A 26,859-nucleotide genomic window follows, 5' to 3' on the forward strand; every position below is an offset into this window, starting at 1 on the left:
TTGCACTTAAATGATAATCTCATTTTTTGTAAACTAAACCAAACTTAAGTATTTCTGTTGTAGAGGTGCCATAACAATGGTACTATGTAACAAAGATAAACAAATGGCAGGTAATCTTGTAAGTAGTGTAATAAAATGATGGAATGTATTACATGTAATGAGGTCTGTTTTTGAAGTACACGTATTTGCCTGCTATAAAGAAGTGAAATTCCTTTCTTTTTGAAACACACTGTAAATCATGTACATACTTACTTACATAAAAATTGTAATGGTCAGTCCAGCACCTCAAGCATCACTCTGTATTTCAAGAACATTCATAAAGAGCTTGTGCAGTAAGCTTTTGCCATAAAAAGCCCAACAGAAATCAAAATATATCTCAAAGAAACTGGCCACATAATAATTTTGAAATGAATTGGTGAAAATAAATGCAGATATTTTTAATACTGTAACATATCTCATTAGGAAGTTTTATTCTGGGGGGAATAAAAATAAAACAAAGTTCAAACTTTCTGTTGTGTTGTGTTGCCTACCACTTGCTTCAACAATATGGTATGTTAATGGAGTGTTACATAATATCCCATCATCCAGCAATAGTAATGTATAAAGACATTATCAAAGGAAGAGTTGGAAATTAGATTTCATTTATAGTCTGAGTAATTTAACACATTACAGTTATAATCTTGTAGGAGAAAATTAAATTATTATGCACCTAGAGAAGACATAATTTTAGATGGAAACTGAGAGAGAATGGGAATGGTGTATACAATGACTATGGAGGAAAAATGAGACTGTGCTCATTGATTTGAATAATATGAGAGAGAATAAAAGCACAGGGTGACAATTATTGAACTAGATGAAATAAAATTATCATAAAATTTGAATAATATGATAAACAAAAAAAGTACAGGGTGACAGTTATTGAACTAGATGAAATACAATTATCGTAACTTCTTAACAGTATGCATTAGGATGTTCAAACTGTATGCTTGGCTGCGGGGCATGATAGGAAGTAGGATGCACTTTGTTGTTTGGTTTAGCGATGAAGCCCACTTTGATTTGGAAGGGTTTGTCAATAAGCAAAACTGGTGCATTTAGGGGACTGAGAATCCACATTTTGTGATCAAGAAGTCTCTTCACTCTCAATAGGTGACTGTGATGTGGAGTGTCCAGTCATGGAATAATCGGAGCAATATTCCTTGATGGCACAGTGACTACCAAATGGTATGTGGTTTTGGAAGATGATTTCATCCCCATTATCCAAAGTGACCCTGATTTTGGCAAGATGTGGTTCTTGCAAGATGAAACTAGACCCTATCAAAGCAGGAGAGTGTTTGATGTCCTGGAGGAGCACTTAGGGGACTGCATTCAGCTCTGGGGTACCCAGAGGCCACTGGCATGGGCCTCGATTGTCCGCCATATTCTCTGGATCTGAACACATGCAACTCCCTTTTGTGGGGCTATATTAAAGACAAGGTGTACAGCAATAACCCCAAAACCATTGTTGAGGTGAAAACAGCCATTTAGAAGGTCATCGACAGCATTGATGTTAACGACACTTCAGGGGCTCATACAGAATTTTACTATTTGTCTGTGCCACATCATTGCCAATGATGGCAGGCAATCAAACATGTCATAACCTAAATACGAATATCTGTAGTGACATTTACATGTTGAATAAAGTGTGTGCAGTTTGTAACTAATTTAGGTTTTTTTCATATAGTTCAATAATTGTCACCCTGTAAGTCAACTGATACTTTTGTTGTTTTCCATTATTTTGCTCCCTGACTTTTTTTCCATAATAACACACAATTTTTATCATTGACTCTAGATATCCTTCTTTTCATTAAAGAAAAACTTCAAGTTAATACAAACACTAGTCACTTTATGGTCTGTAAATGAACACACATGCATTGTCACATGTTTTTAAAAAAGAAAGGAGAGATTCCACTCATTAAATTTGGTTCTGTTAATCAAGTGTGACTGTCAACTGAATATAATTTAAAATTGCCTTTATTTAGTCAACAGTAACTTGATCTGATCTAAGTCTGACAGTTTAAAATACAAGTAAATTACTGTAATTGTGTTGGTGTTGAGCATATACACCTTATACCCTGGTTTAATGCCCATATTACAAAACCTGCCAAGGATATATTGATTATATTGTGCAGCTAGTTACATAAGTCCACAGAAATAAATAAAAATTCCATTAAACACACAACAGATTTATATCAAATAAACATGTTACTGTCATAAATAGTAAATGTACCTTGCTTATGTGTTGTTTGTGACTGATGTCCTGTGTCTCTGATTCCACTTCACCATCAGAGCAGTTAGGGCCACCAGAAACTGGCACTTGGAAAGTTGCATATGGACTTATGTTTTGCCGGTGACCAAGAGTCATGCACATGGGATTTGGCAGATATGTTGGTTCTGGGATGTTTGAGGAGTCTTTACCACTATCGCTGTTAACATATGTATTCTGTGCCACTCTTTTGTCTGCAATGGCTAACTGTCCTGTATCTTGAGGTTTCTCTGCAAATACAGAAAAAGAAAAATCCAAGATTTATTCATTAATTGAAATTCTGAATGCTGAACAAAAGTTTTAATAGATTTTACTTTGAAAAACAACAGAAAATGGAAACTAGGATCTGCATGTTATTAGAACCTAACATGTTAACATATTCAGCTCAAATTAACTATTCCCAAATAAATAAAGAAGCTTTAGCCATCTTCTTTCACTCTCATAAGTTCCATTGCTACCTCTACAGAGTCCTAACAAACTGATTATGAACCATAAGTTGCTTCTGATAATTTTAGGTTAGAACAATATATTCTGGAATGTATAGAATAATGACTGAACAACTGGACATGGCTGTTGAGTAACTATAACTGTAGCATTAATTTTGAATGTTGTTCAACACATAAAGGATACACCAACAATGGACTGAACACCATGGTCCATCCACAACATTACAACAGATGGCTGACCCTGTAGTTTCCATGTGTGGCATCTGAGCCTCAAGAATATGTTTCCATTCATTATCTTCTAAAAATCCAACAAAAATAGTGTTATACTTGCCATAGAAAGTTATCACAAGTGAGAGACATTGACACTGAGTCCCAGCTCAAGGTTTCCATGTTCACCTTCTTACACATGCTGAATGGTATTTGTCATCTACCCCACAGCTCCATCCCATGGCTCTTCACAAGTACCATAGCATAATGAATTATCCTGACTTTCAAGTCACCTCAAGAAATGAACTGCAGTGTGACTCAAGACTTTGTTTGGCAGCATTGTCCACAAAACCCCCATCAACTTGATGACCCCAGCCCAAATAATACACGGGCCACTTTCTTTCCCTAGTGGAGCAGCAACTACTTATCCAAGTGTCTAATTTATGTGCACCTTCTGTGAATGTTATATCACCTCTTCTTTTGAAGGTGAGCTACAACCAGGCTCTAGAGACTTAACAGTGGCAGCTGCAACAGGACAGTGATAATACTGCCCAGCAGTACTCAAAGGACCTGCAGTTCATTCCAAACATATCCAACATCCTTAGAGCAGGGGGAACTCATATACCTGCCCACAGTTGTTAATGAGGGATTGCCAGTTGGGGAAGTTAACTATGTCACATACTACAAATTTCCAACACATATTTCTTCTAAGTGCAGTTATAAGGAAGCACTCACTAGGATAGAGGAAGTTCACACTAATCTACACATCTCACTTCTCTAGCAGACAAACGTTTGCATATTTATTGCTAGTGGAAATCATCATTCAGGAACATAGCCCACACAGCCAGTATCTGGTCCTTACTTAAAAATCAAAGGTGTATGTGAAACCTTTGCTTTTAAATCAAATACTGAATTGAAAGCTGTTGCATCTACTGTGTTATTTTGTACTGCTGTCTTTGTTTTATTTGCAATCCCTGAAAAAATATAGTTTACACAAAACTTCAGTTATTAGGAATTACAATAACTGACAAACCACTTAGACAGAATTATAAATTCATTATCAGCTTCAAGAAAGCCAGAACATGTTATGGATGTTGACTAGTAGCAAGTATCCCCAGAAACATTTGTTGTGAAATTTCAAAAGCATTTTGTCAGGTACTGCAAAATTAATGTGAGTTGCACCCCATCTCCCATCCCTATTGTCTTGGATTCTGGGTACACTCTTGACATTAGGTTTTTACTGAAGAACAGCTAGATTAATCTGTTTGTGTAACACCTCATTTCATTAATTCATTCTCCACCAGCAAGCCGTAACTTATTCCTTTCTTTATCCTTACCTAAACAAGCAGTTACTTTGGATTTATTAAATTTTGTAACAAAAATATCTCAAAAAATAAAGTTTTTGTATTATCTGATAGTCTAAAGCTTTGTTTCTGTTTTGATTTGTAATTTATTGTTCTCATTTCAGCAAAATCATGTTTTAAATTGATCTTGCCAGTGCATAGTTGTAAGGTCAGATAATTTACTACATAGATTAAAATTATATAAATCAAAGAAACTATCAATATTTTAATATTCATGACCATATTTGATAGAAACAAAGAATGAAAAATTAAAAAGACTCTCCAAAATATCAAATGTAAAAAATCGTTACCTCTGTACTTGTTACATGATATCATATTGTGTCTTCTCAAACAGAAAAACAAAACAGCAGCTGCAATAACAGCAAGTGTTAGACCAATGATAATAGCTGCTACTGTTCCTGCATCATTATAAAATGGTTTTCTTCCAGATCCAGGAGGTGTTCTTAATTCTGGAGCAACTGTAGCTGAAAGCAATTAAACAAAAAAGCATCAGAATGAAGACATTAATAATCACAGTGCTTAGCTAGGCATGATACTATTTGAGGTAGTACACCTTTGCTTTCCTGAAGCCTGAGAACCAGTTCACCCAGTGAATGATAGGGGTAATACAGTCTAATGTGAAATCTGGACATTGGTCCATCATACACACACTATTCATTCACAATAGTGAAAGTCACATGAAATGCTGCATAAAACCATCAGGGATCAAGCTTTCCATGCGTCTGAGTTTGTTGTCTGATGCAATCACACTAAGAAACAGTCCCACATATACGACAATGTACATTTCACACAGTATATGTCAAAAACTAAGGAATGTTAGGAGAACATAGAAATCTGAAGATCTTTCCACCCTGTTGTTAGAGAGAATAGAGAATAAAAAAGGCAACAAACATAGTTAAATAATTCAATATTATATGATATAATAGAGAATGGAAATGGCAGCAAAATAAAAAAGGGATTATCTATCTCCATGAAAAAGTGAGTGAAGTAATATGAGGGCATGCTGAAAAGTAATACCTCTGAATTTTTGTATGAAAAATCTTAAAACATTTTTAGCATTCTAAATCTTTATTCATCACGTTTATGTATTTGCAGTACTCTGCAGTACTCTTCCAAATAGTAGCACGTAAATTTGTGGTGTGTAATGTAACTCTGTTGGTACATGGGAAATGTAATCAAGTGTCAAATTCGAAGAGTTCATCCACACATGAAGCATTATCTCCTTCAGCTTGAAAATGCCACATCACACATGAGTGCTGTGACATCTGCAACATCCCTACACCTCGGGTTCACCAAAATTAATTATGCTCCTTTCAGTTCTGACTTGGCCCCATCCACTCTTCATCTGTTTCTACAACTTAAATTACACCATCAAGGACCTCACTTTGATAGCAATGAAGTAGTGCAAGTAGAGCTGAGGCTGTGGTTCCATTAGCAAAGTCAGACACTCTCAAGTGACAGTATTGTGGCAGCCTGCTACACAGCCGTGCGAACGCTAGAACTACTATCGTGGCTGACACAGCATTTGCAGTGCGTGTGCGCAGATTTACCATTAGCCAAAAGCACGACAACAGCGAGGTGCGCACCAGACGTATGAAGACAAAGCGAGAACCAGTGCAAGCCATGCATGGAACACACTGGATGCATCACATCAAGAGCTGTCCTGCCTAGCCGCCAAGCACATGAGTTGAGTGATCACATACTACCCACACGTACACACGCAGAAGCCTGTCCATTTATGCAGCTGCTTCCGCCTCGCCCATGAAAAACACCACACTCCACGAATAGTGCCGGGAGCCAGCCGTACAGAGGCTTGCCCATGAGCACACGCCTATGCAACGTCTTGTGGAGTGTACACCCTCTGGATCACGCACTGCTCCACCTCAAGCCGTCAACCATGGTCACGCAGTCAGCAATGGACTATATCACACTCGAGTGAACACATCTCAATCCTTGTAATAAATGTGATTGCCTCTCGCTGGCGTTTCATTTGTATTCAGTCACCTTGGCCTCATTTGAGCAGAGTGTGTGGGCGTGACTATAGGGTTGGCTCGTCGCACAAATAATCATAAGCAGAATTATGAGCAATCCTGCTACACTGGTGACCCCGACATGATGTGTAGATCAATTCGTGGTGACAAACTTTTCTTTTTACCACTCGCCATGTCACAAACCGCTTATCTATGCTTACGATCTCGCGCAGTGCCAATTTTGTTTGTAAACCACAGTCGTGTGTGAACCTGAACTAAACATTGATTTTTGTGTTAAAATTTTGTGTGAATTTGTCTAGTATCATGTAAGATGGCAACTGCAGAGGAACTGGAAAGGACAGTCCAGGACCTGCTAAGGCACAACCAGGCACTGGAGGCTGAGCTACGGGCACGAACAGCCCATGAGAAGTTAGCCTCCAAAAATTCACCCATGCATGCCGCCGCAAGCACAGGACGCATGTTAGTTAGGCTGCCACCATTCTGGCCACATGATCCGTTCCTGTGGCTTAGTCAGGTGGAGGCAGTGTTCTATAGCTACAACATGATGTGCAAGTTTGCGATATTCAGCCACGTCGTAAGCCAGCTCGACTAGAACATCGCTGTCAAAGTGTGAGACATTATCACTACCCCACCAACACAGTCCTCACATAAGCAGCTGAAGGATGGACTAATCCACCATATTTCAGCATTGCAGGAGCAACAGGTGCATCAGCTGTTGCAGCATCAATAATGTGGCCACAGGAGGCCCTCGCAGTTCCTGTGCCATCTCCCGGGCCTGGCACAGCCTGATATGGTCCCGGATTCGCTATTACGCCATCTGGGTGTGCAGCCTCCCAACACAAGTACAAGCAGTAATTGTGGCCCAACTTCAGATGGAGTTGGACAGTGTAGTGGACCTGGCCGACAAAGTCCTCGATGCACTCGCAATGGTGCCAAACACCGCCGCCTCTGCCGCCTGTACCGCTGTAGAACCAGCACCAACGCTCAGCCCATGTCGAAACACTGCCCTGGCCACGCCACAATGGATGCTGAGCTCCACACTGAAGTTCGCGATTTGGCTGCCTAGGTGGCATCACTAACCAACTAACCATACAGGTTGAGCACTTGGTGCATTCACTGCCAGAGCACAGCAGGAACCGCAGCAACAGCCATTCCGGCTTCAGACTATGCAACCCAAACTGCAGTAGCCAGCCTGGCGGTGTGTCACTGACGTCCGAGCTGATGCCCGATGCTTACACTTGGTACGTCACCCGCCTTGGCAATGCCACGACAAACTGCTGGCCTCTGTGCTTCCACCCAAACATCAACCGCAGCCAGAATTAGATGCGTCCAGCTGTGGTGCCATATCAAGGTGTCTCTACATAGCAGAGCGGGATGACAGTGTCAGCTACCTAGCAGACATGGGCTCTGACCTATCTATATACCCACGATCTATGCTCAGGGACAAAAGACCGGCCAAGGAACTGTCACTGACTGCGGCTAACAGTTCCACAATAAAGCGTATGGCATGCACTACCAAGAATTGAACTTCAGGCTGCGCCGCATACTCACATGGACATTTACTGTGGCAGACATCATTGAGCCAACCCTGGGCGTAGACTTTGTAGCTCACTTCAATTTGCTAGCTGACACAGCAAACGCCCAGCTGATCGACTCTGCGACTGGGTTGAAGATAGAAGGACAGCGGTGACATGCTGCCTTTTTCAATGTGAAACCAGTGCAGTGCTCTGGTCCCTATGCCCACATACTAGACCAATTTCTGGAACTAACTCGACCATCTGGCACATCAAAAGAAGTCAAACATTCCACAGTACACCACATATTAACCACAATCAGTCCACCCACCTCAAGCCGACCACGTTGCCTTGCCCCCGATTGGCTCACCATAGCTAAGTCCGAATTTGAGGCTATGCTGCAACAAGGCATCATCTGCCCATCAAGCAGTCCCTGGTCTTCCGCCTTGCATCTCGCTCGAAAAAAGGACAATTATTGGCGACTACCGTGAGCTAAATGGGTGAACGGCGCCAGACCGCTACGAGGTACCACACTTGTAGGACTTCAGCCATGCTCTGGTGGGGTCAGTACTACACAGCAAGATTGACTGTGCAAAGGCATTCATACAGATCCACGTGGCATGTGAGGACATTCCAAAAATGGCAATAGGGACATCCTTAGGATTATTTGAGAGCCTCTTTATAACTTTCGGATTCCGAAATGCGCCCCAGACTTGGCAGCGTTTCCGACTGTGTGCTACGAGGCCTACCATGGTGCTTTGTGTACCTCGAAGACATCCTGGTGTTTTCAAGGTCACCCGAGCTCTACGCCAACACCTGACAACCATTTTACAGCGTCTCAGCGAAGCCAGAATTGTCATCAATCCGGCAAAGTGCGTGTTTGGAGTCACTGAGATAGAATTCCTCGGACATCTCGTCAACCCCAGCAGCTGCAAACCACTTCCCGAAAAGGTATGAGCGATCATGGAGATGCCTCGTCCACAGACGTACAAGGAATTACGTCGTTACCTGAGAGTGCTGAATATTTTCCAGTGTCACATACTGAACGTCAAGGCCATCCAGGAACCTCTGACTGCACCTCTACAAGGCCCGACAGCAAAAGAGAAAACTCCCGTTCCTTGGACAGACGCACTGGTAAAAGTTTCAACTATTCGAAACGTGCCCTTACAGAAGCGATGCTACTTGCACAACCAGTGCATGACAGAGAGCTAGCCATCATAGTAGACGACAGCCAGACAGCTATAGGCGCGGTATTACAACAACGCGTTGGCGACAGCTGGCAGCCACTCGCCTTCTTCTCCAGGAAGCTCTCGGAATACCAACGCGTTTGGAGCACTTATGACTGTGAGCTACCAGCGATATTCGAGGCTGTGAAATACTTCTGTCCGTCTGTCGAAGCTCGTCCTTTTATTATATTCACGGATCATAACCTATCACGCACGTGTTCGTGAAAAATCACAATAAGTATTCACCACGCCAGTTCCGGCAGCTGGAGTACATCTCGCAGTTCTCCACAGACATCCGCCACATCTCTGGCATTGACAACATCATGGCCAACTGCCTATCTCACGTGTGTGCCGTTATCCCTCCCCCTGTGAACTTTAAGGATGTTGCCGATGTACAGGAAAGTGATGACGAACGAAATAGCCTCCTCCACGACGCCTAAAATTCGAACTTGTGCCTGTGCCCGGCTCCAATCGCAAGATCTGGTGTGACAGGCATGCAGCGGCCATTTATCCCGAGAAATTCTGGCGCAGCACCTTCGACCATGTGCACCGACTCTCGCACCCCAGTGTCAACAGCACTACGTCGCTCGTAGCCGCATGTTTCGTCTGGCCAGGGATGTGGAAAGACTGCCATCAGTGGGCACATGCCTGCATTGCATGCCAGCGCGCCGAGGTCGGCAGACACACCCACGCGCCCGTCGGCTCGTTCCCCAATGCAACAAGGCGCTTTGCACACGTTCACGTGGACATCGTCGGTCCTTTTTCCTCGTCCCATTGGCAAGCACTACCTGCTGACCATGGTAGACCGTTTTACATGCTGGCCGGACGTGACACCGATTGCAGACATCACCGCTGAGACAGTCGCCACCAGCTTCATTGAAACTTGGGTGGCCCGATTTGGTTTCCCCAGTCACATGACCACCGACTGCGGCCACCAGTTCAACTGTGTGCTGCTCACACATATTGCCTGATGGTGTGGAGTACAGCTGCAAAAAACGTCAAGCTACCATCCAGCGTCCAACGGCGTGGTAGAGAGGCTCCACAGGATGCTAAAATCCGCCTTAACTTGCTGCGATATGACTTGGAAAGAGACACTTCCCCGATTCTGCTCGGCCTATGAGCCTATTCCAGGGGACTTCGTGGAGGAAGCACCACTGCTGCACGACCATTCCGCCCCACCACTGGCAGAACATTTACGTGCACACATGGTTGGCCTCCGACTGCATGTGCCTACACCGCACAGTACAGGCAAAGAGTTTGTGCATGTCGACCTGCAACACAGCAGCCATGTCATTTTGCGCACCAATGCCACACAACCACCACTTCGGCCCACATACTCGGAACTGCACAGCATCATCATCCATGATGACAGAATGCTGGAGCTTGAGGTCAATGGCAAGCCGACGAAGGTCACCATCGATTGTGTCAAACCGGCTTATGTTTTGCCCGCTCCCGACGCTGCACACTTCTACGACCCCGTGGAAGACGTAACTGCCGATGAAGCTTGCCGTGCCGCCAGCCCAGCGGCACCAATACCCACCACCGACAACGGCACACAGACACTGCTAGCTGTCATCCTGCCGCCAGATGTCACCGTGCCTCCACGTGTGCCTCACCCCAACCTGCCTCACCCCCACCACAGCTGCCAGAAAAGTGTGTCACGTGTTTCAGTCGGTGCGTCTGTTTCAAATGCCCGTGCCGTGGGACAATTGCGCCATGCCACCAGAGACTGAATGGGTGGGAACCCAGCCTGCCAGCCGCTGCCTGCCATAGAGACCTTGTCTCTAGCAGGCCACCTCATTGCCGAGCCGTTACCAGTCGAGCCCCAGACTCTGCCACCCACATCACTGGTTGTGTATCCATTGGCACTCTCGGGACCACATCCGTGCTGTGTTGCCTCTGCCACGTCAGGCATCGAGGCAGGTTTCCCCTGCACTGGTCCCTGTGATCAGAACCACGTCTGCGCCAAGATGCCTCTGCCACGCCAGGTGTCAAGGCAGCCCTACACTCATGCCAGTTACCATAACCGTTTCTCTGTCGAGCTTCGTACGCCACCCCCATACCACGGATGTGCCTGTCACAATTCTGGGACTCGTGCACTAGTCATGATGTTACAGAGCCATGTGCTTATGCCATGCGATGCTTCAGATGGTTCAGAGGCAGCGCCATCAGCTGCTCCTATAATAACCACCGCACGGGAGATATGCCCCCCACGTGCCCAGCAGTACTGCCTGCCACTGCTGCCACTAGCCGCCGTGAGAGGACTCGCCACTGCACGCCAGCCAGCACCATGCGCTGACATCACCAGCCACCTCACAATTGCTGCTTCACCAGACTGTAGCCACCATGCTACTGCTGATGTCACCACACAGTGTGCAAATTACAACAGGATGGTGTTGTAGACTGACGGCTGCACTGTCACGCAGCTCCAGAGTTCCACTTTCCAAGGGGGGATCTGTGTGGCGGCCCACTGCACAGCATTGCAATTGCAAGAACTACTATCACGGCAGACACAGCATTCGGAGTGCATGCACGCAGATTTACTGTTAGCCGGAAGCCCGGCAACAGTGTGGTGTGCACCAGACATGTGAAGATAAAGTGAGAGCCAGTGCGAGTCGGGCATCAGAACACACCAGACACATCACACAAAGAGCTGTCCTGCCTAGCCGTGAAGCACATAGGTCAAGCGATCATGGACTCCCCACACGTACACACGCAGAAGCCGGTCCGTTTATGCAGCCACTTCCACCTCGCCCACGAAAAGCTCTGCACTCCACAGATAGTGCCAGGAAATGGCCATACTGAGACTTGCCCATGAGCACATGGCTACGTGACAGCTTGTGGAGTGTACACCCTCTGGATCACGCACTGCTCCACCTCAAGCCGTCAACTGCAGTCACGCAGTCAGCAATGGATTATATCGAGCTCGACTGTATGCATCTCAATTATTGTAATAAAATGCGGGCATTTCATTTGTATTCAGTCACCTTGGCCTCCTTTGAGCAGAGTGCGTGGCCACAATTATAGGGTTTGCTCATTGCACAAATAATCATAAGCGGAATTACGAGCACTACAGTATCAAGAAACTGGTCCCTCATTGCATGAAATGTTTTTGTCACCAGGGTGACTATGTTGAAAAAGAAATATACATACATGAGGAATAAAGATGTAGAATGGTAATGAGATTTGTTTTATTCAAAAAGCTTTACGAGTTTTCACATAAAAAATTCAGAGGCATTACTTTTCAGCATGCATTCAAACTTTTGGTGAACTTACAGGGGCATCAACATAATAATTCTTCCTGGTAGCACCATTTGGTGCTTTTATATATGATCCTTCTCTTTATTTTGTATTGTCAGTGATGCAACTTCATTCTGTAGTGGGAACAGATGTTTGGTTGTCACTGAAGCCAAAACTATAATATACAGTGAACACCATCTCTGTATTATACTGTTTATCATTCATACACATCTCTGTTCATACACTGCACAGTTGGATCCTGAATATAGCCATGTGTAGACATTATGGCAAATTCATCACCAGAAAAAGAATTAGTACTCCCTTTTCAAAGTTTAAAATTTACTCAGGATTTATTGTTGCATCAGTGTATATAGAGTTCATGAAATCATTACATTTATAGATCTATAGCACAAGCAGTTTTGAGGTACCAGGTATTGACCCATGCTGAACTTCCCATATTAGTATGTATTGCAGCCTTGACAGGCAGCAATGTAGGTGCAGATTCTGCCATACAGTCATACAGATGTCGAATACTGTCCAGGGATATGTTATGCCACACTTGCTTGACCTGCTCAAGTAGTTCTGTAATAATTGTTGGTAACAAGTTGTATAAGTCACTTCTTCTCCCATATATCCCACACATGCTTGACTAGAGACAAGTCCGCAGACATGCTGGCCACAGAAATTGCTGTATGTCTTGCAGAACTTTGAGTTTCACGAGCAGTGTGTGGGAAAGCATTATCCTGTTGGAACAATACATCACCTTCCTATTGCAAGAATGGCAAAATAATGGATCCAACAACATTCTGCATGTACCGAGTACTGGCTAGCACCCCCTCCACAAACACCAAAGGTGAATGAGAGTTGTAGCTTATCACACCTCGAACCATAAGTCCAGGTGTGGGACCAGTGTGTCTTGGATGAATGTACTCTATGAGACAGTGTGCAGCAGGTCTACATCATACAAGCAAACTACCACCACCTGCATGCAAGCAGAATCTCCTTTCATCACTGAAGACCACATCACACCATTTCATCTTCCAAGTGATCCTCCGATGGCACCAATTGAGCCGTGCACATCGATGCTGTGGTGTTAGTGGAAGATGAGCTAGAAGTGTGTGTGCCCATAGCCCCACAGCTAATAACCAGTTTGCAACAGTTTGTGTTGTCATGTCTGGGCTCACAAGCTCTCTTATCTGTGCTCTGGTAGCTGTAAAATCTGCTACTGCTGCCCTTACAATACAAAAAATGTGGCACTTGTCAGGGCTGTATGGTCATCCAGAACCTCATTTATGGATGTGAGAATGTCCACTGATGCAGCATGTCAAAATTAGGTGGCACTTCTCTGAAAGGAACATTCTGCAACTCAGGAGGCCACAATTTTACCCCTTCCAAACTCACTCAGTTGGCTGTAGGAAGCACTAGTGTATCTCCATGGCATGATTGCCTCCTTGCTTCACATGTTTGCACCACAGTGAGATTTCTGGCTGTGAGTATTCCCTACTAAAGGGTATTCACAGATGGTGCTTTGTTAGCAGTGCCACTGCACTCTCTGTTGGTGGACAATGTTGAAACCATTATCAGTACATCTAATATCCCCCATGTACCATATGTCGGATCAAACTCACTACTGTTTTTCTAAGTGTACTAATGTTTTTTTTCCTGGCAGTGTATACGACATATGTCATTGATACCTCACAATCACTAGAACTAGTATTCATTGGAAACAAAAGAATTTATAGATTTACAATATAAATATATTGTGTTAGGTCCACTTCTGACAGATGCACCCCTCAAAGCACTTATTACCCAGCAATAATTCGAATAACATCACTTAACTAAAACAATATAATCACCTCTTTAATAGCATGTTGGTCCACCTTTTAAATGCAATACAACAGCAATTCTACATGGCATGGATCTGACAAGTCCTTGGTTGCTTTCTGGAGGTATGTGAAACAAGATGTCTTAAGTGGAGGTCACACAGCATTTCAGACATTTTCCATCAGGTTCAGATCGGGCAAATATTGGGGCCAAGGCATCAGAATGTGTTCATTATCATGTTCCTCAACCCTCTGTAGCATGATTATGGCCTTTTTGTTTGACAATTACCTTGTTGGAAGAAGCTGTCACTGCTGTGGAAGACATTAAGTGTGAAGGGATGCAGGTAGTCCACAATAATGTTCACATAGTCCACAGCTGGTTTTGTACCTTTGATTACTACCACATGTCCTGTGGAAGCCCCAGTGAATGATCATATAAAATAACCTCCAATAGCCTGTGTCCATGGTACTGTGCATATTTGGGTGGTTGTTTGCTTGGATAACATCATATTCAGAAATGACTGCTGAGCTAGTGTTACAAGAAATGACCAGGCAATATTTTTCCATTGAATCAAAGTCCAAACTTGATGATCCTGTGCTCACTGAAATCATAAGCGACAATGCTGTTGGGTTAACATGGATGATGTAGGGGTCATCTGCCATGGAGCCACGTGTTCAACAATGTGCACCAAGCTCTGTGCTTTTAAAGACTTGTGCCTGCTTCAGAATTGCAGTCCACTGTCAAATAAGCCACAAAGTACTACTACTCCTGCTTTACAGAGTGGGTTGGACTCCAACCTGCATATACTGTGCTGAGGTGTGGATGTCCAACATCTTGTTGCCTATTTGTGATTTCTCTGTCCTTGAATCACTTTCCATAGATGCTCATGACAATAGCATTGAACAGCTGACTAACTTCACCATTCCTGAGATACTCATTCTCAGGGATAAGGCCATAAAAATCTGTCCTTTGCCAAAGCCAGTTATGTAGTGTACTTCGCCATTTGCATCCTGTATCATTGTTAGAATGATTCCTCATTCTTCTCTACTCCACTTATATACTCCCCTTTAGTGCATCACATGCCTGCAATCCCACTAGGTGCATTTTATCTCATGGTGAGTAATGGTCAATGTTTCAGTTCATCAGTGAATTTTAGACACCTCATCATTAGGCAGACTGTATTATCATTATTCCTCCACTGTTTCTTCTTTTGTTTCATTTCTGTTCTTGTTCTTTCCCTCTCTTCCTTATTTTCCTCCTCCTGTTCCTCATTTCCCTACTATCAATCCTGATGCTACAGTTTATTAAGGTAGTTACATTAGTTTCCCTCTATCTCTGGACTACATTTGCCATTTCTGGAACTGTCTTAATTAAATTTCATTTCTGTAACAAAGTTTCTTAGTCTTCACTTCCTAAACAAATCTATCAGCCCTGTAACTGAACTCCTCTTTTTCTATTGTATGGTATGGACATTATTGATCATATACCTGCTTCCCAAGCCTCCTTCATGTCTTTCTCTTTAGCACATTATATATCTGTTTGACATTGATATTCATCCTCCCTACCTCAGCCTGGATGTTGTCCTGCCATATTCAAAAATACTATATTATATAGTCTATCCTATGACATTCTTGCTAAGTAGCCAGACCAGTTCAACCCTCTCCTCTTCAACACTGTGACAATGTTATGACATTTGAATAACTCCTACAGTTCTTTATGTTTCTAATCCTCCATATCTGGTATGGTCCTAAGATGTTTTTCAATATTTAAGTTCCAAATGTTAACAGCTTTTTCATGTTTTCTCCTAGCCTCCACAGTTTCACATATGTTTAATCATACAACACTCATAGCAGGCTGATGTTAAGAAATTCCTCAGCTGAGGCCACATTAAGGTGTACTTATTTTAATTAAGGTCCATAGAGCATTAGGGTGGGCTTTGGTCACCAAGGCAAAGCAAAGGCAAACACATGATGCTTAGAGGGAGGTGGGAGTAACAGTTTCTGATGTTACGTCAACACTGATGAGTAATCCCCCTTGCTTATAATACACTTGTGACTGCACTTTTTCCAATGTTGGAAGTGCCTCTGAAACTTACATTTCATTACCGTGTTCAACTCCTTCAGTAATTCTGTTTTAACTCATCATTGGTGACAAAATGACATCCTTTCATGGTTCTCTTCAGCCTTGAAAAGAAAGAAGTTGCAGGGAGCCATTCCAGGTGCATACAATGGATGAGGCTACATGATGGTTTTGTCTTTTGCCAAAAAATCATGAACAAGCACTGAGATGTGGTTGGTAGCATTATTGCGATGCAATTTCCACAAGTGGTATTCCTACAATTCTGGTCAATTTCTTTGAACTGCTTCATACAAATGGCGCATAACTTCCAGGTAGTATTCCTTACTGACCGTACGACTATAAGGCAGGAACTAATGATGCACTTTCCCATAATCACCAAGCAAGGTGGCACAATGGTTAGCATATTGGACTCACATTCGGCAGGACGATGGTTCAAACCTCCTTCCAGCCACCTAGATTAAGGTTTTCTGTGATTTCCTTAAATCACTCTAGGAAAATGCTGAGATAGTTCCTTTGAATGGGCATGCCCAGTTTGCTTCCCCATCCTTAACACAATCCGAGCTTGTGCTCTGTCTTGACTCACCTTGATGTTGATGGGACATTAATCTCAATTTCCCTTTCTTCCTCCCATTGTAATCAAAGAAAGTATATGATCAAACTTTTTTTCCTCCCTCTACAGGCTGTTTCCATTGGGAAAACTGGGTCTTTATCAGTGTCACACCCTTATACCCATGTGTTTTCATGTGTTATAGTCTTCTTTATAAGTTCTGGATCATTATCATCTTCATTCAGCAATTCTTGGGCAATGGCTATGTGATATCATTTTTGGTCAAAATTCAACAATTTTGGAACAAACTTTGTTGCTACATGTTTCATGCCAAAAACATCCCAAAAAATTGCTTGACATGAGCCAAGGGATATGCAGACATCATCAGAAACCTCTATGATGGTGATTCAGTGATTTTTCCAGAGCCATTTTCTGTACTTCTTCCACATTGTCATCAGTAATTGATGTGTCAGAGCATCCCAGGCGGTCATCACCTTCATGTTCTCATCCTTCTTTGGAACTGTTTATATGACTCGTAAACTCTTGTCTTGTTCATAGTAGATTTTTCAATCAACATTTTGAATGTGGTGCTCCACTTTACTCCATTTTTCACGTAAAATTTAATGCAGATTCTTTGATTCATCTTTATCGAAAGTAAAAATTTTCTGAGCACTCAAAAACATGTATAACTTTTTCAACTATAAACAATAAACTAAATATTCAAAACAGATGAAAATACAAACATACATCAGGAACATGTGTACCAACAAGATAAAAAAGTTTTGAAAATTGGATATATAAAGCCCATGAAATTAAAGAATTCTCATTACTTTCTTATCACACCTCATATAACAAAAAATTTGGTACACCAAAATTTGAACTCAGGTTTATTGGTAAGTAAGTATCATAAAAATATGGATGTACTATAAATATTTAAGTGAAGGGGACAAAAACTATAAAAGCTAGTAACAATCTGAATATGATTTTTATGCACTGTCTAACATGCAAACTCAAGAATGAGGAAGATATCTGAGACAGCAGCTACACGGTATCTTTTAGATAGCACACACACACACACACACACACACACACACACACACACACACACACACAGGGCTGAAAAAGTATGGAACTTTCACATTAGTTCTGTGACTTAATACCATGCACTGAGAACTAAAAGAGGTAAAGATAAGTATAACTAAATATCATACTCCGGCAATTAACTGCTGCTATAAACGTAATGAAAAAATAAAAATAAAAAAAAAAATAATAAAATGGAGTTGGAAAATATGGTGCAGTGGAATACAACTCAGTCTGAGAAAGATACTTATCTAGTGGGATTTAAAAGCCTATACACCATTCTTTTAAACCCAGTATTTTTAGCAAATTTTGTGTAACAATTACATACAGATTAATTTGATTTCATGAGGCATCTGTATTCATTTCCAAATGCAAATTTTACATTACATGAAGACTATTCATCATATACATTTTATTTAAAAAATTTTCAGTAACTTTCATGATAAAGCTTTTTATCACAGACACCAGCAAATATCTTACCTCCAAAATGTGTGAGAGTAACAAAATTGTAATGCTCCACGGTTGAACCAGCACTGTTATGAGCAGTAACACGTAAGGTATACCAAGTGCCTGGATTTAGATCTAAAATGAGAAATTCACTCTGCTCTTTCTTGATGTTATTTGAAACAAGTGTCCAGGAATTATCATTCTTTTGTCTATACTCAATTACAATAGATGTAATAGGACAATCGCCATCATCCCATGATGTCAGGTTTAACAAAATGAAACTGGAATTTACTTGTATTAAATCAGATATGCTCGGTGCTAATGGTGCTGGAATAAAACGCACATGTTAATTTGTAAGTAAGGAAATATTACCATAATCACAATGATTCGTTTAATTTACAACTTCCACATATCAATCATTTTCAGTCCACCAAGAACAGCAATGTTTTATATTATGAAAAACCAGCTCTGACACAAGTAAACAGACAGTTACAATGTTATTAGAATAACACGTAAATTCCATAACATATTCAAATATAGGAAAAAAGATTATCACTGAGTTGAACACTACCTCTTTAAGTAATTTTCATTTGATGTATCACTGCTAAGTAACATAACTCAATGAAATGTGGGTCATACATAGAAAGAACTGCTACAGTGTAGTACAGAAAACACTTGAGAGAAACACACAATGAGGAGAATGGAAATGACGTTTTTAGTCAAATACAATAATTACGCTGATGTTATGACTATTCATGATGGCCCCTGGACATTAAAAAAAGTGGAATATCCTTCTTAACACTTGAAACTAAACTCTGATACTAAACTTTCAAATGCAAATAAATATACAATTATAAAATAGCAATTTTATCACTATGACTTGTTTTTAATCAAAGCCCCAAGAAAGCTACAAACATACATTTATTACAAAATAAAAAGAAAAATGGACATAAACTGCTGTGGAAATTATGAGAAAATAACATTGTTTTGCTCTCTATGGCATTATTTTTAATAAAAGTCACCATCTTTATAGAAATACTTTGCACACACATACTGAACACTTGCAGCATATGGACCACATTTGAATTTGTTGCAGTCTACACACAGATTCTTAGTTTTATTTGAACTTATGCATCCTCCTATCTGCCAGGTCTTCTGTATCAGTATCTTTCATTTTTCAGTGGCTGCAATGAATGTGTGAAAAGGCCCTTTCCTTGACTATACAAACACAGAGAAGAGTCTGCTATTCTGATAAGAAACATTTGTGAGGTAATGTTTCTTTCTTACTGACATCTCTCTGTAAAGGATCCATACATTGACTCCAGGAAGGTCTAGCACATTGAATAAACACGCATAGGCTGCCTGTGGCAACCAAACTTAACAGTGTACAGATGAGGCATCTGGTCCAGAATTTCAATTCCGGATTTTGTGGAATTGTAGACACCCATCTATCAACTCCCAATATTGTGGAACTGTAGAAGCTCACCTGAATAAAACCACTGATGCACCATAATAATAAATGCTAAGCTTCTCCAGAGCAATACAACACACTGATAGAACAGCAACTACAATATGTTCATGTTTCCACTGAATGAAGTAAAATGGGAAGAAAAAGAGGGAACGAGATCACTACAATGAAATAAAATAAATTAAGAAAATGTAAAAATCCATTATTGCACCTTAGAGACACGAAATGTAAAAAAATCACACCTATCAAAATGATCAGCTGTGTACCTTCAAGGTAAACATGTTAATAATTTGATCACTTCTTGTAATAGATGTCTGTCTTTTACAGAAATTATAAACCACCAAAGTTCATTGAAGGTAATGAAATACAAGTCCCCTAAATTAAAATGCATGCTATGTATTAAATTTTGAACAATTCTCAATGGTTAGATTGACTGGTATGGTTTTTCTAGAGTTAACAGGGTGTGTAATAACCATGGACAGCAATGCATGCTCCACAACATGCTCCCACACTGGCCAGAGGGTTGGTAAGTAGTTCTTGTGGTAGGGTATACCATTCCTCCACCTGCACAGTTGAAAACTGCCACATGGTCATTGGTGCATAAGGACATGCTACAATATGTCTCCACAATTCACCTCACATGCTCTCTATGAGATTTAAGTTGGGTAAATGGACAGGCAAATCCTTCTGCCAAACATTCCTTCATTCCAAGAGCTCCTCCACCTGTGCTGTTCGATGCTGTCTTGCATTCTCATCCCTAAGAATGAAGTTGGGGCCCAATGTACCCTAGTAAAGATGCACATGGGGATGTCACTGTAACACTGGCTGGTGAGTATACTGTGTTCAAAAATTTTGAGCTCAGTACGCCAATGCGACATTATGCCTCCTCCCACCATAACATCTGGACCACCAAAATCATAATGTTCTACAAAACAGGATATACCTTCATGTAGCAAGAGGTGCAAACAAGTAATACATCAAGGAACATTGCTGAACTTTATCATTTTGGTGTTGCAGATGTTATGGTGTGGAGAGGCATAATGTTGAATGGGCATACTGTACTCCAAATCTTCAAGCCTGATGCATTCACCAGTCAGTGTTATTTTGACACTGTACTCCTTCCCCACATGCAATTTTTCAAGGCTGCATTTGGCCCTGACTACATTTTTATAAACGACAATGTGTGACTGCATCAGACAGCACAGGTGGAGGGCCTCTTGGAATGAGAGGATATTTGGAGAATGGACTGACCTCCCCATTCCTCCAACTTAAATCCCATTGATCACAAGTATGATGTACTGGTGCCCCCAGGGGACCATCATGATTCATGATGATTTCAATGTAATTATTCTCTTTGAATAAAAGTGTCATTTCCATTTGTCTCATTGTGTATTTCTTTCTGTTGTCTTCTGTACTACACTGTAACATTTCTTTCTATGTATGGTGCAAGTTTCGTTGAGCTTATGTTACGGGGCAGTGACACACCATGCAAAAATTTTTTTCTTAGGTTTTGCACACCAGTGTAATATAATCAATATTATTGGGAAGTGGATTAAATCCCTTTCTATTATTATTTTCACATTTACAAATTAAATATGCTGTCAAACTTCAAGAAATATGCATCCAAAGCAGAGTACGATGTTTGGAAACAGTTATAAGCATCACAGTTATAGCAAATGAGGACATTCTATTTCCAGAGACCAATTGCACAAATAATGAATATTGTTTATTATTGGATGTGAATTTTACAGTTTTGCAACAGAAGCTATTTTGATTAAAGTAATTTTTAAGGAAGCATAATAAATGCTTCTTAATACAGGTCAGTGTTTACCTAGCAACATTTCTTAAGACATGTTTAGAACTTAACACATTCTAGACTTTTATAATACCATATTTGCTAATAATATCCATCTAATTTTTTCAGTTCTTGCTGAAATTTGAAACCATTCAAGTTCCTTATGTACATCACTTTGATAACTCATACAGAAGTCTTAATATTGGTGGTATGCCTAGTAGAAGAGGAAAATTGTATGTTCCCACTCCATCAAATACACTGAATGAATCCTTCTATGAAATACACTGCTGATTCTTTGACAGATTAGATCCCCACCACTCTCAAAAGGCAAATAGTATTGCAATCTACATATGCACCACAATTTAAACTCTGTGCAGAGCTATGTCCATGAGGACAGTATAAGACATTGTGCACGTACACAAAAAATGCTAGATCCTAGCACCACCTACTAATCATAGGTAATTACTAATGAAATCTAGTATTTTATCCATCCTCAGCAACTGTAGTTGTTTATAATGAAATAATAAGCAACCAGTTGTATAAAAGAAATTTAATTTCTGTACCAGTTTCAGGCACTTAGTGACCTTCTTCAGAAAGTTATACCTATCACATTATTTGCAGGTGTTGACAATAAAGCGCATACAGCAAAATGTCATGGTCCTAAAAAAATGTACAGGAGCAGTAAGTAATACAATACTGAAGCCATTAACACAATAAGAGCTCTTAGATGCTTACATGCAGTTCATAGTATACTATGAACCACATGGAAGCATCTAAGAGTGCTCTAGTTATTTGATAAATTATTTATTTGTTAACTTTTATTAATAGTATATAGCATTTGGTATGAATAGAATTATAAGATAATGAGTTGTCACCGAAAAATATGTCTCATTTTTATGCTTGTGTTAATAATCAAGTGGTGATCCCTATATTACATTTTACGTAAAACTGTGCAGCAGTAGTGGGGGAAAACATCTTCATTGGCATGGCCAGTTTGGCGCTAAAGCATTCTGATTTGTTCTTGGGGGGTTAGGAAGGACTCATCAAGAAGTTCTGAAAGACACTCTGTATGGGCACTCTGGAGGGGTGACACAGTACAGATCTGGGTGATGAGAGTTGGTGTGGAATGGATTTTGTAAAGGACATTGAAGTCTGTGTGGATGATTCAGATGAGGGAAAGTGTTTAGTTTAGAGTGGCAAGTAGTAACAAATGCTTTTCATTTTGATGATATTTATAAATTTTTGAGTGATGTGGGACTTAGTCTCAGAGACTCTGTTCCACATGCCAGTGGTGCTTAGCATACTGCTATGACTCAGTTTATGCATTTCCACAAGTGTTACTGCACTAAAAAATCATTATTAATTTTGCTACATATTTAAATGATTCTCTGTAGGACTGCCACTTTAACAGTTCTGATGTGTTGTCTGACTGAATAAACTGGAACATACAACATAAATTATACACTGGAATTCAATCCTTATTCATTTATTATTATTCTTATGTTTCAAATTGTATTGCTTAATAATACACATTAAATACTAATACTTGGGTAATTTGACTGCAGGGTCAGAAGAAAATCACAGTATTGCAGTGAAATATACTGATGGGCACAAAAGCAGATGTGTACAGCTCAAATGTATGACTGTATCTAGCCACATGTGTTGATACCCAAATACCATCCCTAGGAAAATCACAAATTGCTTTCTAGTCAGGAATTTGGTTAAGAAAAAAATCACAGGTAGATCACATCAAGTTCAATACAATGTCCTTCAATGGTTCTAGTTATCTGACATAAAAGACAAGCCACAATTGAAGTCATATGGTAAGACACCTGCCTCGTGCAGACCTAAGTCATTCTCTGTGGGCCCTGTAACACACTAAACATCATGTTTTCTCAAAAGATGTCCATTTTTAATTTAACCCTCAACTCAAAAGGTGACTTTTCTATAATGTACACTTTTAGGTGGGATCTCTGGGTCTCCTATACTTAAACTGAGATTTAAGGCACAATTCATTCAAAATTTCTAATTTAAATAACATTTATTTTTAAAATTATTTAAGTTTTGTTTATATACTTCTTGCTGATTTTATTGCAATAAATACAGCCTGCAGTGTTTTACTTTTTAACACATAAAATCACACTTTTTTCAGTAAAACTTTTGAATAATGGACATTTTGGGGGAAATTAAAAATGTCTGCTTTTAAGAAGTGTCTGCTATTCCAAAAAGGATAAAAATACAGTATACAATACAGTGCATTCAATGTAGCGTAGACAGAAAAGTGCTGTACTACTGTATAAGTAAAGCAGTGAAAATTTATTAGCACAGTACTACACAATAAATCCCCATACATTAGTACAATACAGTATTAAAATTTCTTTCATGCATTCTGGAAGGTTGGTTTGAAATAATCATGTCTTTTTTTCTGAATCAGAAATTCATTTATAATTGTCTTCTCAATTTGTGTTTCAACTGCTAATGTTAACTTCTCACTAAAAAGTAGTGTTTCAATTTTCTTATCTCTTCCACTTCCTGCTTACCTGAAAGTTGAGCAAAGTCCAGTTCAGTTATGTCATCTTCACCTTCATTTTCTTGTCCATTCTTGACATTGTCACCACACTGTTCTTGATTAAGCCCTTGTATGAGTTCACTTATGCTAGTTGACATAATTTCTGTGCACTGCGCATAATCAGTATTGGCAAATCCCTCAGAACCACCAAATTTCTCAACTAAAGTGAGAAGTTCATGCTCATGTTCCATGAGGTTGTTTTCTTCAACACCAATGTCAATCAATGAAGCACAGTCATTAAAAAATGAACCCTGCCTTCTTGAAACAGTTGCTGATTGTAGTGAATGTTACTTGTTTTAAGGCTGAAGAAATCCATGATTTGCATCCAATACACTAATAGATTTCCCAACTTCATATGCAGAGTAAACACTGTCCATGCGAGACAAAATATGTCTTTCTGCTGGTAAAACACTTTGAAATTTTGAATAATCCTCTGATCCAGTGGTTGGCAATGTGTAGTTGAATTTGGCAGCAAAATCATTATTTTCACATTTTTAGTGCAGTATCACAATGGGAGACGGCATTATCCATAAACAAAATCACTTTCCTCCTTTGTCTTTCCATTCTTGTATCAAATGCCAGCAACCATTCAGTCATTATTGCTCTCATCATTTAAGATTGTTTATTAGCATACTATTCCACATTCAATTTACTCAAGTCAATGCTCTTAAATCATCTAGGTTTTGCTGCCTTATCAATAATTAAAGGCTTTTCAAATTCACCAATCAAATTAACACACAGCATAACAGTGAGTCATTTTTTTGAAATTTTGCCTCCTGAATAGTTTTCACCTTTCAGCACCAATGTTTTACTGTGAAGAGTTCAGAAGAAATTTTTGAAATTTTGCCTCCTGAACAGTTTTTACCTTTCAGCGCCATTGTTTTACTGTGAAGAGTTCTGAAGAAAAGACCAGTCTAATCACAGTTAAAAAGTGTTTCTTCCTTCATAACCCTCACAAACTCCTGTTATCCATTTTTGCCAGTCTCACGCGATATTTTTGGCCATTGAACTGGAATCACCACACACAGTTAGAAAAGTGATGTTATGTCAACACCTAAATTTGTTAAGCCACCATACAGATGGTTTAAAATCATTAAGCCCTAACTCCTTGGTGATTGTGAGTGCTTTCTTGCAGATCAAGGCTCCACTAATTGGCACCTTATTGCAGTGAGTATGGCAGAACCATTCAAAAGCAAATTGTCAACTTTTAACCCTGCTGTGTTGGGAAAAGTGCATTTACTGGTAAAATTATCATTTTAGTCCATGATTTCAGATAGTCATTTTCATTTCATAAAATGTCACTGAATTGTGTTTTTCTAACAGGAAACCTCATGGCCATATCTCTAACACTAAACTTTTCCTTTTTGTAGACATTGATTATCTCAACCTTTTCATTCAGCATTAAAGCTTCCATTTTTGTGTCATCTTAGCTTTGCAGTGCATAAACTCTCTCACTTGAAGTTAGTGACAGTTTGCACTTTAGGCCTTTTCACACAGAGCCACTGAGAAGCATTGCTCAGTGGCGCTTCTGCTGGCCAAGCAATGGTTTAAACGGGCACTTTCACACATGCCTTCTACAGTGCTTGGTAGCAGACTCACCTCTGGTGCTGTGGATTGACCAGCCAAGCAGTGTGTCAACACATATAAAAAGTTGGCACTTGAAGTCAATGTAGCAGTAGCGATATCATCAAAGCTGTTCACGGCAGCATCAAAGGTACTAACAGCAACAACTGCAACTGTGCTCAGTGGCGGCATGCTGTGCCTTGCCATTTGAAGGCATGCATGATTATGATTGTTGCCAATTAACTTAAAACAGTTGTTTTCATGTTGCCAATTATCTGTAAGTTTTAATTGTTTTTGGGAGAGACATTTCAGTGTCCACATCTGTTATTGGGAATTTCCACTATTTGTAAGGGCTTTACCATAAGGGCTAATGTTATTTGGCAGGGGAATTTTCGAATGTCCACTCTTGACAGGAGTTCACATTTGGAAAGAGCCCATTAAGGGAACTTTTACTGTAGTACCCACAAACAAACTGTTAGAGAACTGAATTTTACATTCTGAAAAAATATGGTATCCTTGAAGCAAATAACTTTTCACATAAAACTAAATTCCAGGGTTTAAACTTGCACATAAAAACTGTCCTCTATAAATACAAGAAGAAAGTCTCCAAAACTGACATTCAGAGTTGGGTTCTATGTTTCTCTATGTCACCACTCAGAACAAATTTGAGTTTAACTAATAGAAACAAAAAGGTCCCCATCAAAACTGTTCTGCAATTCTTCTTCTAAATGATCCTCCTTTTGCAGAAATATGATCACAATCTATTACAAAACTGTTATCTTTTTTGTCTATTTGTTGATTATATCACTGACATCTTCCTCAATCCACTGACTAACAATTTCATCAAACTTAGGATAATTAAAACTGACACATTCCTACAAACACATTTTGTACTATTGTGAAGAAAGCAGGTATATAGTTCACAAGTTGTGGTCTATGAGACCTCAATACATTTCAATAACAAGAGTCAACAACAAACAAAAAACGGGGAATAATCCTACCAACAATAAAACATTTTAGAGTTGGTGAAATAAGTTGGGTAGGAGGGATATAGAAGCATTCTGCTGGAACTGACCTGAGAAAGCGATTTACAATATTTTTGCATGGAATGAGTGAACACACCTTGTGAATTAAGAGTTAAATACTTACTGCAAAAGTAAAAAAAAACTACTGACTTTGGACCCATCTCCCCAGTGC

At 40.2% G+C, this 26,859-nt stretch overlaps 1 protein-coding gene across 1 annotated transcript in view; it reads right to left on the reverse strand.

Annotated features, from left to right (window-relative positions):
• The window catches only part of LOC124722456 (Down syndrome cell adhesion molecule-like protein Dscam2), a 56,522-nt gene extending 31,545 nt beyond the window's left edge, over positions 1-24,977 (reverse strand). Inside the window, exons 1-5 of the mRNA XM_047247614.1 lie at positions 24,965-24,977; positions 24,071-24,370; positions 18,301-18,594; positions 4,610-4,783; positions 2,267-2,532 (exon numbers count right to left, since the gene is read on the reverse strand). Coding sequence (XP_047103570.1) covers positions 2,267-2,532; positions 4,610-4,783; positions 18,301-18,594; positions 24,071-24,370; positions 24,965-24,977 — 1,047 coding nt within the window. The remainder of the gene's footprint in view (positions 1-2,266; positions 2,533-4,609; positions 4,784-18,300; positions 18,595-24,070; positions 24,371-24,964) is intronic.
• Between the last annotated feature and the right edge of the window lie 1,882 nt (positions 24,978-26,859).

The sequence above is a fragment of the Schistocerca piceifrons genome, chromosome X (assembly GCF_021461385.2).
Source record: "Schistocerca piceifrons isolate TAMUIC-IGC-003096 chromosome X, iqSchPice1.1, whole genome shotgun sequence".
Lineage (NCBI taxonomy): Eukaryota > Metazoa > Arthropoda > Insecta > Orthoptera > Acrididae > Schistocerca > Schistocerca piceifrons.